Source organism: Eurytemora carolleeae, unplaced genomic scaffold, assembly GCF_000591075.1.
Source record: "Eurytemora carolleeae unplaced genomic scaffold, Eaff_2.0 scaffold1682, whole genome shotgun sequence".
NCBI classification, from domain to species: Eukaryota; Metazoa; Arthropoda; class Copepoda; order Calanoida; family Temoridae; genus Eurytemora; species Eurytemora carolleeae.
Genome location: NW_019397612.1, coordinates 985 through 17,853, shown reverse-complemented (window position 1 = coordinate 17,853; position 16,869 = coordinate 985). Strand labels below are relative to the sequence as shown.

Genomic DNA, 16,869 nt, shown 5'->3' with positions numbered 1-16,869 from the left:
ATTCAAATAAAAGCCAGAGCAAACCTTTAAATTCCAAAATGCTTATTAACATAAAAAATATAAGTGTAGTAACAACTTTTATATCGTCTTTAATTCACGGCATTATGTTTCTACTAAGCACCATCATGCTCATACATAAGTTTCATAATTCTAGAATTTAAAAAAAAAATGATGATTAATTGATTAAAGGAACTGTAAGTGTAATTTTAAGTGACCCTCCATGGAAAGATGGCGAGGCCCAATTCAAAACGCTATCCTTGAATGTCTGATCAAGTATGAACTAGATATCAATGTTTATTATTTTGAAAACTGATTATTTGCAATTGCGGATCTCTTGAAATTATGCTTAGAGTCCCTTTAACATTTAATGTTAATATATTGAATTTAAAAAAAACATGTATTAAACCACAACTAACAAACTGTGATGAAAAAATAGGTTTTTAGATTCCGATTATATTTATTTATATAGGTAACATGTTAGATGATGATATTAATTGATATAAATATTGATATGCATAATAATATGTTTTAGATCACATATATGGTTAGAGCCAAGGATTGTTAAAATAAGGAGAGATAAATCAACTCTCCTTGTTTTTACAATCCTTGGTGATATAAAGAATGGTTGGTAGATAGAGGGGAACAGTAGGTTAAGCATTCAGCATCTTCTTAATAGTATATCCTAGAATACAATATATTATCTTCTTAATAGTGTATCCCAATATATTATCTTCTTAATAGTGTATCCTAGAATACAATATATTATCTTCTTAATAGTGTATCCTAGAATACAATATATTATCTTCTTAATAGTGTATCATAGAATAAAATATATTATCTTCTAAAAGTGAATCCTAGAATACAATATATTATCTCCTTAATAGTGTTTCCTAAAATACAATATAATATCTCCTTAATAGTATATCCTAGAAGACAATATATTATCTTATAAATAGTGTATCCTAGAATACAATATATTATCTTCTTAATAGTGTATCCTAGAATACAATATATTATCTTCTTAATAGTATATCCTAGAATACAATATATTATCTTCTTAATAGTGTATCCTAAAATACAATATATTATCTTCTTAATAGTGTATCCTAGAATAAAATATATTATCTTCTTAATAGTATATCCTAGAATACAATATATTATCTTCTTAATAGTGTATCCTAGAATACAAAATATTATCTTCTTAATAGTGTATCCTACAATACCATATATTATCTTCTTAATGGTGTATCCTAGAATACAATATATTATCTTCTTAATAGTGTATCCTAAAATACAATATATTATCTTCTTAATAGTGTATCCTAGAATACAATATATTATCTTCTTAATAGTGTATCCTCGAATACAATAAATTATCTTTTTAATAGTGTATCCTAGAATACAATAAATTATATTCTTAATATTGTATCCTAGAATACAATACATTATCTTTCTAATAGTGTAACCTAGAATACAATATATTATCTTCTTAATAGTGTATCCTAGAATACAATATATTATCTTCTTAATAGTGTATCCTACAATACAAGATATATTATCTTCTTAATAATGTATTCTACAATACAATAAATTATCTTCTTAATAGTGTATCCTACAACAAAATATATATTATCTTCTTTATAATGTACTCTACAATACAATATTATCTTCTTAATATATTATTTTTATTATTACTTCTATATATATTATTTTCTTAATAGTGTATCCTACAATACAATATATTATCTTCTTTATAGTGTATTCGACAATACAATATATTGACTTCTTAATAATGTACTCTACAATACAATATATTATCTTCTTAATAATGTACTCTACAATACAATATATTATCTTCTCTATAGTGTATTCCACAATACAATATATTATCTTCTTAATAGTGTATTCTACAATACAATATATTATCTTCTTAATAATGTACTCTACAATACAATATATTATCTTCTTAATAGTGTATTCNTCTACAGTCTACACGTGCGATATCGATATTGACTCTAGTTCTGAACCCTCTAGTAATAAGTTATAAGAAATATATATACTGGAAGTTATTTATGCGTTTTATTAGAGTCTGACTCACGTCCTCTATAATACAATATTTTATTTTCTAAATAATTTTTATTGTTACTTCCCTTTCTTTTTACTTCTCTGTCTTCTTACTTCCATGTTTTCCTACTTTTCCGTTTTCTTACTTTCCTGTCTTCTTACTTCCTTATCTTCTTACTTCCTTATCTTCTTACTTCCTCATTTTCTTACTTCCTTATCTTCTTACTTCCCTATCTACTTACTTCCCTATCTTTTTACTTCCTTATCTTCTTACTTCCTTGTGTTCATTATTCTCTATCTTCTTACTACCCTATATTCTTACTACCTTATCTTCTTACTTCCTTATTTTCTTACTTCCTTATCTTCTTACTTCCTTATCTTCTTACTTCCGTATCTTCTTACTTCCTTACCTTCTGACTTCCTTATCTTCTTACTTCCTTATCTTATTACCTCTTTATCATCTTACTTCCTGATCTTCTTACTTCCTTATTTTGTTACTTCCTAATCTTCTTACTTACCTATCTTCTTACTTCCCTATCTTCTTTCTTCCTTATCTTCTTACTTCCTTATTTTCTTACTTCCCAATCTTCTTACTTAGATCTTCTTACTTCCCTATCTTCTTACTGCCTTATCTTTTTACTTCCCTACCTTCATACGTCCCTGTATTCTGTATTCTCATCTTCTTACTTCCTTGTCTTCTTTCTTCCCTATCTTCTTACTTCCTTATCTTCTTACTTCCTTACCTTCTTACTTCCTTATCTTCTTACTTCCTTGTCTTCTTTCTTCCTTGTCTTCTTACTTCCTTGTCTTCTTTCTTCCTTGTCTTCTTACTTCCTTATGTTCTTACTTCCTTATCTTCTTACTTCCCTATCTTTTTCCTTCCCTTTTTTCTTACTTCTCTGTCTTCAATTTCTTCCTTGTTTCGCTACTTTCCTTTAATCTTCTCTATACTTACTTCCCTTTCTTATTTTCACTTTTACTTCCTATTTAATTAAAATAAGTTTTTATCTGAATTAAAATGAAGAATCTAACCTGGAAGAGAGTAGAAGAAAAGAATGAGGAAGAGACTAAACAAATTTTAGAATTTAAGAAAATATTCAAATATGAGAAATCTCACAATTTTCAAATATCGAACATTAGTAATTAAAAGCAAACGTTTACATAACAAAAACTTTCTGGTTTTTCAATTCTTTAAAGGGGACAAAGTTTTTTTTCCACAAACTATGAATTCTGTTAGATAATATATTCTAAATTTGAATTATCAAAGGTTTACACCATCAGGTTACAAAGATATAGGGATTAGAAAATTTGAGTTTGTGGCAAAAAAAGTTTCATAATATAATTTGTGGCAAAAAAAGTTTCATTTATTATCTTTTTTTTTGTCAGATAATTTTTAAAAATATATTATACCTCTTTTTACATGAACGCTAAAAACCTAGCTGTGTTGAGACAAAATTATCTAAAAAATTCTATTTTCCTAAAGAAGAGGATTCCAAGGATTTTAAGGATTGTCCACTTATGATTGTGCCAGATGATATATCTGATGGATTTCAGAGGATTCAGAAACCACATGAACGAAGCGTCAGGACGACTGAAGTAGAAGAAAGTTTATGTTATACTGTTAGGCAGTCAGGACCTGCAATAACGGGGGGGGGGGGGCTATAGGGCTGTGCCCGCATCCCTAGTAAAACTAATTTAAGCCCCCTGAACGCCTTACTAAATACTTAATTAATTTGTTTTGAATTTGATTATTTCTTTTGTTGCTTGCACAACTATCTAAGAATGCCGCGCACCACTCACATTTTTCGAAATCCGTTAAAACGTTTTCTAAAAAAAGTATAAAAAAATTAATTAAAAAATATTATAAAATAGAAACTATATACAAATGTGGCGAAAGACAATCGATGACTATAGGTTGTAATATCTAAATGATTTGTTTGAAAATAAATTGATTTTTTACGGTCTAAGTCGTATGTTGCAATTTTCTCAATTTGTATGGACGCAAAGTTATTCGGTATGAGACGTTTTAACAATTTTCTCCTTATAGACAAAACAGATAGAAGTAAGATTAGTAGCGATTAAAAGCGCTTTTTTATCGCATTAAGCCTATACCTCCTTTCATTTTTCGCGAACACTCCCTTTAAGTTTTTGTGTCGCCAACAAAAATTATTACAAAAGTCCATATTTTTCATTCAAAGAAAAATTTCTATAAAAATATTTGATTTAAAAGAAAAGAAAAATTGTAAATCTTTTATGTATTAGATATAAAATCCAATTCAGTGAAAGCCTAAATCTGTTTGAAATCAGAGATGTTGTATATTTTATATGTAGAAAAATCAAATAAAAATACATCAATAAACAATTGCAATATCTATTTTCTTTGTTTTCTATTTTTATTCGTTGTTTGTCAAATAATCTTTTTATTATTCTGAACACACTTTAGAATTAAAACTAAAATGATAATAAAATGGAAGAGAAACACTGAAGGGAAATAAATTCAACAAACTTTAATTAAATTTAAAGAGAAGAAAAGAAATGTCGGAATGTTAGAAACACTCATTTCATTTTATTCACAAAATATCAAAAAATAATTTATTCCAATTTGCGGGAACATTATTTTGAGGAACAAATATGTTCATTTCGTGGAAACCCTACTCGGGAATTTCTTAGCTTGTTTTAAAAATTCTAAGTCGGGTGGGTTGACTTTTAGTAAGAAAGTATGTTTACAGGCAAAACCGGGTTTCAAAGATATTTAGAAGGATTGTTTGAACACATACTCCATTTAACTTATGTTTCAATAACCTTTTTGAAATAGAGAAACTTTCCCATCATTTTTGTTTTGACAAAAATTTAAAGAGTACCATTGTGAATCTGTCTTGTAAATGGTTGGTCACTTGAAAATACGTGAATAGTTCCTTGGAATAAAAGTGTCAGTGTCCTCTTTTTGTTTGTTTACTTACGTAGGTTTCTCTAGACCGTTAGGATCTTCTCTACCCAGACCAGCTGGAGCCTTCTCAGCTTCCTCAGCAGTTAACATTATCAGCTCAGCTTCAACTTTACCCTGTAACAGATCAAGATCAAGATCAAGATCAAGACCAAGATCATGATAAAGATCAAGATCAAGATCAAGATCAAGATCAAGATCAAGGTCAGATCAAGATCAAGATCAAGATCAAGATCAAGATCAAGATCAAGATCAAGATCAAGATCAAGATCAAGATCCCAGTTATTTAGTGTTCAAGATCAAGATTAAGATCATGAAAAAGTCTTGTCCAAGGTTAGTAACAAGATCAAGATCATGATGGAGATCAGAACACAGGTCTAATCAAGCCAAAAATTAAGATTAAAATCAAGATCTAAGAAACAAAAGTAAATTGAGTATCAAATTTATGAGGAGCCCTTTCTCGTTCATAAATTCTGACTTCCTATTGTAGGTTTATTTAAAATCAAGTCTATAAATTAGAAACATTAAAAGACTACACTTTCAAATCTGGTCAAATTTGATCACGCTAATAAACTTTCAAAATACTACGGATTAAAAAAATTGTTTAAAGTAACTGAAATTTAACTGACCCTCCATCTATGTCCAATTTACAACGGACCCTTGAAACCGTAATCTGATTGAAATGTGGAAGCAAACATCGTTTTTTTTACTCGAAAAGTTTTTTATTTTTTTTAATTTCTCCATTGTTTCTGTGAGCAAGAAATGCGCAAGTCAATTTTGAAGTGCAACTACAATTTCAAAAATTAAAATAAACAGAAAAAAACTAATCCAAAACATGGATATCTAATTCAACTTTCAGGGTACCGTTGTAAATTGGGCATTACCATCTTCGTATTTAGGGTCACTTGAAATTACGCGTACAGTCCCTTTAAACGTATAAAATTATATTTAACCTGAAGCATAAGTTCATCGTTTTCATCCTTTGCATAGAAAGGCCACCAGCCTTTCGTCCGTTTCTAAAATACATTTCTATAAATTTTTTTTTTTATCTTATTCGTAAATTTGGCCCATTTAGTATTAAAAAAAACACAAACAAATTACAGGATTTCACAATGAATTTGGTTTTGCAAAAAAAACAATCAGCATTTTAGAAGTAATAGATGAATGTTGATAAATTGTGATAAATGACTAAATTTATCAATATTTTTTTTCTATGTTTAATATATAAATGAATTCTGCAACTGTATTTTTAATAAAACATTTTTACATGATTAAAGGACTGTTCTCAAAATTACCTGTTTAAACAAATTAATAACAGGAACAGACCCATCTGTTTTCAGCATATCAAGGGTACACAGTTTAGAGGTTTTAGCTCCACGCGGAAACCGGTTTAGGTCAAGGGTTATTGAACCAAGAAAATCATCCTGGATTAGAAACAAGAATATTTTACATACATATAGTATTAGATTCCGAAATGCGGCAGAGAATCCTATAATTCTTGTAGAAAATGCCCTACTCCAACATATACTTTTAGATCAGTACCAATCCAGGTACAACTCAATATCAAACTCTAAGATCTCCAATAATACCTTGGTCAGTATCAATCCGGATACGACTCAGTCTGTATTCTCGGGTATCTGTCTTACAAGATACAACTCAATCTAGAACTCAAGGTTCATTATGAATACCATAGTCAATATCAATCCAGATTCGACTCAGTCTGTATTCTCAGGTATCTGTCTTACTAGATACATCTAAATGTAATTCCCAATTTCAAGAGAGTGATTCAGGACGCTTCTCGTTTGCTAACTAAGAAACAATTACATCACACCGTAATCAAAGGGGAGTATTATTCCAACTGACGTTTATTTTGAGTTCTATGATATAGGTTACGTTAATAAACATAATTCCAAGTTTTAGGTCGTTATTTACAATCGTAATTAGATTAACCGCAGTACAAGTTTTGCGTTGTTATTTACAAGCGCATTTAGATTTACAGACAATGTACAACGTAATTTATATAGGTGAGTTCAGGTTTATAAATGTGGGATTTTCAACGGTATTTATTACATTTCGGAGGACCAAGCCTGAAGTTCCTCAAAAGTATTTCTGATTTAAAGTTTACCCAGCTTGTGGGATTATTTGTCTCTCTATGTGGAAGTTTAGTGTATAATTATTAAACTAGGATTTTCCTACTCACAATTTCACCTTTTAACTGTTGTTTTGAAAGTCGACCATTTTTAATCATTACAGAAATATGTATAGTTTGTATCCGTTACAATTTCTACTTTTCACAGGGACGGATTCAGGATTTAAGTGAAGAGGGTGCTAGATTTATGTCGGAACAAAAAAATCCAGACTTAGGAACAAAAAAAAGTGTCGCAGGCGTAAATTTTTTTTAAAGGGACAGTAAAGGAAAAATGAAAGGGGGTATAGACTGAAAGCTAATCACTTTAGCTCTCGATCGCGACCCATGAAAGTTATATCTGATGTTCCTGTCCTGTCTCAAGAAATTGATTTACAACTGTGTCAAATTTATACGAAAATTAATATATATACAATTTTGTATAAAAGTAGTGGGTTTAAATAGATCAAATTCAGCAAATATGCAACCAATCAGAAAACAATAATATCCCCGAGAAAGCTAATTATTACTTAGGTTTACTCCAATTCTAATTTTATATTTGTTATTTCTATTTTTAATAGATTTAATTCATAATATTATTTACACGTCCGAATTACTTCACCAGAAAATCCACCAATGACAGTGCAGTACAGTGGTCACGTGATACAGGCAGAGACACGTGATCAGTATACTGCTTTGCCATTGGTGGAAGTTCTGGTCACGTGATTTAAGTTTAAGATTTTCTAAATTTTACATATATGAATTTTCATATAATTTTAATACAGTTTTATATCAATTTCTCGAGACAGGAACATCAGATAAAACTTTCATGGGTCGCGATCAAGAGCTAAAGTGATTAGCTTTTAACCTATACCCCCTTTCATTTTTCCTTTACTGTCCCTTTAAAGAAGAGTTTTTTTCTTTCGTTAAATGCTATTGAGAAGCTATTCTGAATCCTGAATCCGTCAGGGGGTGCGAAGGTCCTGCCGCCCCCCCTGTATTTCATAAAGTTTCTGCTGAAATGAATTCGGGAATGTAAAGTAAAACTTTTGCTGAAATGAATTCGAGAAAGCATGACAGGTTGTCTGAGAATTTATTTAGAGAAAATTAAATAATTTTCATGAAAATTATTCTAATATGAAAAGATGTTCCAGGGCCCAAATGTGTGAAGTACACCTGCAGTATGGAAACAAAACCACAAAATGGAGTTTTTTCCTCCTTTTTTTGGACTTAATTCCACTCTATACTTCTGTCTATGTTTAAACTGTTACCTTACTGAAGGAGTCAGCGTCCCACACTTGAAGATCTAGCCGGGGAGGAATCTTAGAAATAGTTTCATCCCAGGAGAATACACTCTCCTTCTTAGAGATAACAACCTGATAACAATATGATATATGATAACAATATGAGATATAACCTGATAACATTAGGAGATATAACCTGATAACATTAGGAGATAACAACCTGATAACAATATGAGATATGATAACAATATGAGATATGATAACAATATGATAACAATAGGAGATATGATAACAATATGAGATATGATAACAATATGAGATATGATAACAATATGAGATATGATAACAATATGAGATATAATAACAATAGGAGATATAATAACAATAGGAGATATGATAACAATATGAGATATAACCTGATAACATTAGGAGATATAACCTGATAACAATATGAGATATGATAACAATATGAGATATGATAACAATAGGAGATATGATAACAATATGGGATATGATAACAATATGAGATATGATAACAATAGGAGATATGATAAGAATACATATTTCAGATATAACCTGATAACAATAGGAGATATAACGTGATAACAATTTATTTTGATATCTAACCTGATAACAATAGAAATAGGAGATACAACATGATAACAATAGGAGATATAACATGATAACAATATGAGATATAACATGATAACAGTAGGAGATGAAACAATGTAACCTGATAGCAATGATAACAATATCAGATATAACCTGATAACAAAAGGACATATAAAATAGGATATATAATATGATAACAATATCAGATATAACCTGATAATATATACATTAGGAAATATAACATGATAACAATATCAGATATAACCTGATAATATATACATTAGGAAATATAACATCATAACAATGTGAAAACAAAAAGTGTAAAAATAAAAAATAACCTTCTCCTCGGCTGCTAGATACTGGAAAGGGAAAATAAATCTCCAGTTAAAGTTTCCTTCCCCTGAAATATTATAATTTTATTTTGAGTCAGAATATTAATATTTGTCACAATCTTTTACTTTCGCCTTTGCAACCTGATTCTGTAAACCTTTAATATTCCAAACTTTGACTCTGATTCTGTAAACCTTTAATATTCCAAACATTGACTCTGATTCTGTAAACTTTTAATATTCCAAACTTTGACTCTGATTCTTTAAACCTTTAATTTTCCAAACTTTCACTACTTGATCTATCAAAATTAATTAATTAAAATATCAAAGGTCTACGAAATCAGGTTGCTAATTTTTTATTACCGAAATGTTTTCAGAATAAAGTAAAAAAATAAAACTATCAATATTTTTAATAGTTTTTTAATAAAAAAGGATGCATTTAGATAAAAAAGAAGAATATCTTTTTGCTTACAGTAAAATTTACAGTGAAAATAAAAGGAAAATAGAAAAAAATAAAGTAATAGAACGAAAATTTTTAAATTTAAAACAGATTTTTATGTTTAGAACATAAAAAATTAGATGAGAGCCAAATCTATAGTGTAAAAAAAGAATAAAAGAAATAAACAAAGTTATTTGCATTTATTCACCAGGATTTATGATTTATGCTGATTTTCAGACAAACTTTTTCAACCAAATTCGAAAAAGATTCTCATCTTTTGTTCTTCCATTACAAAAAAAGAAAGAAAAAAATAATATTTCAAAGCGTTTAACTCATATAATTTACAAATATGTATGTCTAATAATTAAGAAAATGTGCGATATATATTCATTTATTTACAACTCCAAATTTGTATTTCCTTGTAATTTTCCAAATGTAATAATAAATGCATCAAGGAATGCATCTAACTCTCTTGTTGTTGTTTCTCTCTAGCGATTAATATATATATTATAGTCAAATTAAAGTCAAAGCTTCGAAACTCAACTCCTAGTTTGATTGATTAAAAATTTGATAATATCATATATATTTTACAATATATTTATCTGGAAATTTTAAAATCTGTTAGTTTTATTGGTATTAAAAAATTTTTTTTAATAGGATAAAAAATTATGTTTTTTCTTTACTTTTTTCCTTTTTTTAAAACCAAGAAGTAACCTGTTAAAGATCTATAATGAACATCAGTGGCCTGTGTATCCTCTGGTCCCTTCAACCAACTAAATATAAATATTTTTATAGAAAATCTAGGATATTAATCTAAAATTTTTAAAATGTAATCATCAAAATGCTAGAATAATTTTTGTAACATAGAAAAAAAAATTCCTGTATATTACAGAGACCCAGAGAAATATATGAATTGTACATCAATATTCAAGTCCTGAGGCCGAATTTAAGGAATTTGAGCCGCAGCTCTAATATACGCGGTTCAAACATGGCTGGTTCCACTTGAAATTGTATTCCGTGTTTTGAGATTTTAGCCGGCGCTCAATTGGAACCTGTTTTTTGTCGACTTAGAAGGGGGCCTTTGGTTTTAAATTTAGAAACCCACTTTTACTTTTTTGTAGCCCTAGATAAATACATTTTGAAATACAATGCGCTGGTTTCTAGTTTTACTTGCCAAATTTTTGATAGATTTTTACGCAATAGCATGCAAACTTTGGATTGCATAAACTTAAAAAAAAACATAATAAAACAAATTTATAAATATGTTATTTATTTATACAAGGAAACACAACTATTTGTTTTTAACATTTTCATCATGAACACAGTGTTTCATGTTGGATGTAATCTTGAGTATGTATAACGTATAAATGTTTATTTACTTCTGAAGATTACTACAAGACATGAAACATTGTTTGTTTTAAACAGACAAAAAAACAGGAATATAAAAAAATTGATTTTTTGGAAATTTTTATGTAATTTAACTAGAGCTTTTTTAATGCCATTTTAACTATAGACAATATTTTCCATAGAGTAATAAAACGAAGAGGTGAAGCTTAGCTCAGATGTACACAACAGACCTCCCTATTAATTTATTTATAGAGTGGTCGGTTGTATACATCACGATATGTTTATGTATTTAACACTGTACACTTGTATATAGAGTGATCGTATTTCTAAGGGGTGGTTTTATGTAGATATTTGAATATTAGTATTATAATTAGATAGAAACTTAATATGGATTTAAATAAAGAAAGAAAATCTAAAAATTGGTCAATTCCATATGATATTTCTCTGTTCCGTACACTATACATTATATATATCATATATATAAAAAACAGAGATTTTCTGTTTTATTAAATAATTTTATTAAATAATGATTTACAAATCATTAAAAGAATAAAGTTTTCATGGGAAGCAAAGTTATTTAATAAATCTAACCCGGCCCAGGAAGGATTGTCGTTAGACGTCGTAAACCATTTTGTTTAGTGTAATTCTTTGTTAAACAAAAAGTGTAAAAACTGAAAAATAGATTTCCCCAATAACTAATGCCCCATGTAATAAAACAAAAATAAATCCACTTTTAAGATTCCATTCTGATGAATATTTCAATTGTGGAAATTGAAAACGAAAAATTCGCAACTTTTCAAATTTGAAATACACAATTTAGTTTAAATAGGGTCATCATTTTGGCCACTACAGAAATATTTTTCCATCGACAGTTTGCACTTTGCAGATAGATATTTAGATTTTTTTCTTCTATGTTCAGCTATAGCTAATAGATATTAAGAATTCGGTGTAATTTCGTAAAGTTTGTTCATTTTTATAAAATACTAGCTGAAGTGCCCGGCGTTGCCCGTGGAAGTTAAAAAAAATTGAAAAAAATTCAATTTTTTTCAGTCTATGTTACCCTGAGAGTTACAAGTACCCATGGGTTTTTAAAAAAGATTTCAGCCAATTTTGGCCAGCTATAGCTAACATCATAGAGTAATAAAACGAAGAGGTAAAGCTTACCTCAGATGTACACAACCGACCTCCCTATTAATTAATTAATAGTGTGGTCGGTTGTGTACATCACGCTATGTTTACGTATCTAACACAGTACACTTGTATAGAGTGTGATATAGATGTACATAACCGACCACTCTATAAATTAATTAATAGGGAGGTCGGTTGTGTACATCAAGGGTTAGCTTTACCTCTTCGTTTTATTACTCTAACATGTATATATGAGTGAACAGCTTTATTGTATGTTAATTTATTCCAATAATTGACTTAATTAAAGATTATTTCAAGATTTTCTAATACTGATCATTTTATTAAAGAACTTCACTGAATGGGGAGATTGTTGTTGCTATTATGGGGAAATTAGTGATTGGGGGAATTGCTGTTGGGGAAGCTGTGATGGAAAAATTGCTTTAAGGGAGGTTGTGTTGGGAAATTACCGATTTTTATTTTCTAACTTACACATATATTTCAAATTTACCCTTTAACATAAATATCGCTCATCTTTTCTCCACTGAAGAAAGCATCGTCTTCGAGTACAACCTCATCAGTATTCCAGATTATTACTCGTAGCTCCCAGTTACTCGGTTTTCTAATAAACAATATAATTATTCCAGATTATTACTCGTAGCTCCCAGTTACTCGGTTTTCAAATGAACAATTTAATTATTCCAGATTATTACTCGTAGCTCCCAGTTACTCGGTTTTCTAATAAACAATATAATTATTCCAGATTATTACTCGTAGCTCCCAGATACTCGGTTTTCTAGTAAACAATATAATTATTCCAAATTATTATTCGTAGCTCCCAGATACTCGGTTTTCTAGTAAACAATATAATTATTCCAAATTATTACTCGTAGCTCCCAGATACTCGGTTTTCTAGTAAACAATGTAATTATTCCAAATTATTACTCATAGCTCCCAGTTACTCGGTTTTCTAATAAACAATATAATTTTATGAGGAAGGAATACAGGAATTTGTTATTCCAGATTATTACTCGTAGCTCCCAGTTACTCGGTTTTCTAATAAACAATATAATTATTCCAGATTATTACTCGTAGCTCCCAGTTACTCGGTTTTCTAATAAACAATATAATTATTCCAGATTATTACTCGTAGCTCCCAGTTACTCGGTTTTCTAATAAACAATATAATTATTACAGATTATTACTCGTAGCTCCCAGTTACTCGGTTTTCTAATAAACAATATAATTATTCCAGATTATTACTCTAGCTCCCAGATACTCGGTTTTCTAGTAAACAATGTAATTATTCCAAATTATTACTCATAGCTCCCAGTTACTCGGTTTTCTAATAAACAATATAATTTTATGAGGAAGGAATACAGGAATTTGTCCAGGGGGGGGGATCAATACTACAATTTGATTTATTCAGTTTAGAGATCTTTTTTTTTTAATATTTTATTATTTTGGACCATCAAAATTTAAAATTTGGACATTTATTTTTTTAGAAAATCCACGAATTTAAGCAGAAATTCCAGAAAATTTGAGAACGATAAAATGCTAAAAGTTTTCATAGGAAAGGGGACACGAAGCGCTCTAAAAGCCTAGATTATAATATATCAAATATACCTTGGTGATATATCAACTTGAAGACTGGGAAGTGGCATATCCATAGGAAACATATCAACCCACATCTCTACTTTACCCTACAATCATAATCATTTCATTTAAAATTAATGTTGGCCTAAATTCATGTGACTTTATGCATACAAAGCCGCAAAGGCGGACACAGGGGGGTGGCGGGGGGACATTCGCCACCCCCTGACAGATTCAGGGAGGGGCGTAGCCCCCCCCCCCTGAGATTTCGAGGCAAAAAATGTTCCCAATTTGATAAATCGTATGTGTTTTTCATAATTTTTGATAATTTTATTTAATGGAAATATAATAATCAATATTTATTGAAAAATTGAATCATCAGAAGAGAAGGACGAAAAAAATATTTTTCTAGCTTGTTAAAAATAAATATAAGTTTTTAACCAATGATGTAAGTATACGACGACAGACATTGTGTTTACTGTTTTGTTTTATTGGTACGCGGCACACTGCACATTTTGAGTCTTTTCTTCAGTTTAATTTAAAAATCAACGACAACAAGTAAATGTTATTGTTAACGATAAATTTAGAATTAGAAATTCGTAAGAAACTAGTAATTTCTTTTTGTTCTTAAATTGCTAATGTTCCTATTATTGTTCCTGTTCCTAATACTGTGTCCGACCCACCTAAAATCCCTGTCCTAATCCTTTATTTTTGTTCCTTATTCCTGAACAATCTTTTTATTGTTCCTAAATTCCTGTCCTAATCCTTTAATTTTGTTCCTAATTCCTGAACAATCTTTTTATTGTTCCTAAATTCCTGTCCTAATCCTTTCATTTTGTTCCTAATTCCTGGACAATCTTTTTATTGTTCCTAAATTCCTGTCCTAATCCTTTAATTTTGTTCCTAATTATCAATTTTTTTGTTCCTAAAAAATCTTGCCACCCCCTCACTTAAATCCTGTGTCCGCCCCTGCAAAGCCGATTTACAACAACTCTCATCTTAGCAACAACAGACTGAGGACTGAGACTAAGAAAACATTTTACATATCTCATTGCAATGGGTACTTGAATTTGTGTCTATAAATTCTCTTTAAAAGGGTTGTAATTGTAGTAAAATAAACCTTTTTTAGATCATATACATCCTATTTAAAGATGTTTTCATAAAACTTGTACATCATAACCAACAAAGATCAATGACGACTTTCATGAACTGTCCCTTGATTCCCATGTTTACTTTGATACCCTGTACCTGTTCTACTGGGATACCCTGTACCTGTTCTACTGGGATACCCTGTACCTGTTCTACTGGGATACCCTGTACCTGTTCTACTGGGATACCCTGTACCTGTTCTACTGGGATACCCTGTACCTGTTCTACTGGGATACCTTGTACCTGTTCTACTGGGATACCCTCTACCTGTTCTACTGGGATATCCTGTACCTGTTCTACTGGGATACCCTGTACCTGTTCTACTGCGATACCCTGTACCTGTTCTACTGGGATACCCTGTACCTGTTCTACTGGGATAACCTGTACCGGTTCTATCCCTGGCTTACTGGGATACCCTGTACCTGTTCTACCCCATGTTTACTGGGATACCCTATACCGGTTCTATCCCTGGCTTACTGGGATACCCTGTACCTGTTCTACCCCATGTTTACTGGGATATCCTTTACCTGTTCTATCCCATGTTTACTGGGATACCCTGTACCTGTTCTATCCCATGTTTACTGGTATACCCTGTACCTGTTCTATCCCATGTTTACTAGGATACCCTGTACCTCTTCTATCCCATGTTTACTGGGATACCCTGTACCTGTTCTATCCCATGTTTACTGGGATACCCTGTACCTGTTCTATCCCATGTTTACTGGGATACCCTGTACCTGTTCTATCCCTGGTTTATCAGGGTTGTAAAGAGCTCTTGTCTCAATATGTTCAGGAACAAGGTGACATCCAACCCGGGGAATCTGGTGCCAGTGGTGTAGCACACCCAGAGACAACTGCTCCTCATGGACTAAACACAAATATTATATTTATAATAATGAATGATAATAAAACTAATAAAATTATAGTAACAACGTTAATAATAATAGTAATAATAGTAGTAATAATAATAATGATACTAAATATGTAAATAAAAATGAAAAATAGCGATAATACTCATAATAAGAATAATATTAATAATAAGAATAATGATAATACTAACTAGCTGAAGTGCCCGGCGTTGCCTGTGAAATAAAAAAATCGAATTTTGAAAGTTTTTAACCTATACCCCCTGGCATCCATGGGTTCCCTAAAAAAATCAGCCGATTTGGTCCAGCCGTTTGGCCAGCTTTAGCTTCATACACACAAATATATATGAGCGAAGAGCTTTATTATATAGAAGAATAATGAAATATTAGAAACAAGGATGATAATAATAATAATACTAATAATAGTAGTATTACTAAAGCTGTAAATGACAATAAAAATAACAATTATAATAATAATCTACTGTTTGTACATTTTTTTTTGCAATGCAGTTCAAGAAATCCGGTTTCTAAAAAAGACGCAAGTTTTTAGAAAAGTGAATATTTACTTACTTTTACAAGCTGTAGGAGAATCTATCACAGTTTGATCTTTCTTAAAGGAGAAGGATCTCTCCCCAACCCGAACCTAAAAAACAAAGAATTGTAATAATCAACATATATTAGATTAACTAGACTAGGCATACAGCGCCCCTTTCCTAACTACAATTTTAGCGTTAAAACATTGCTTTTCAAGCGGCCATTTTTTCTTCGTAATCGTAAAACTCAAATTTTACAAATTTTTCTGTTATCATTGATAGATTTATAAAATTAAAAGATTTTGACATTTCTTCACTTATATTTTCCATAAACCTTCCCTGGGTTCAAGTGAGTTGCCACTAAACATTTGGGCCTGATTCTTTCAGCCTTTTTTACGTTTATTGGATACAGACAAACCGTCAAACCAGTTAAAATTATATATTGTAGAAGATTCCTCCGGTTTACTGTTTTTACTGTTTCAATTTCTATTCTATGTTG

The 16,869-nt window shown here is 30.1% G+C and overlaps 1 protein-coding gene across 1 annotated transcript; it reads right to left on the bottom strand.

The window, feature by feature from the left end:
- Positions 1-443: 443 nt before the first annotated feature.
- LOC111715178 (otoferlin) lies at positions 444-16,480 on the bottom strand (the record flags this gene model as incomplete). The annotated part of the gene is made up of 13 exons (XM_023490458.1): positions 444-682; positions 3,097-3,131; positions 3,542-3,655; positions 5,025-5,125; positions 5,962-6,024; positions 6,304-6,432; positions 8,405-8,509; positions 9,328-9,389; positions 10,472-10,530; positions 12,741-12,851; positions 13,856-13,932; positions 15,709-15,839; positions 16,408-16,480. Coding segments are annotated over 13 exons (1,092 nt in total), but the record flags the coding sequence as incomplete, so codon positions are not given.
- Between the last annotated feature and the right edge of the window lie 389 nt (positions 16,481-16,869).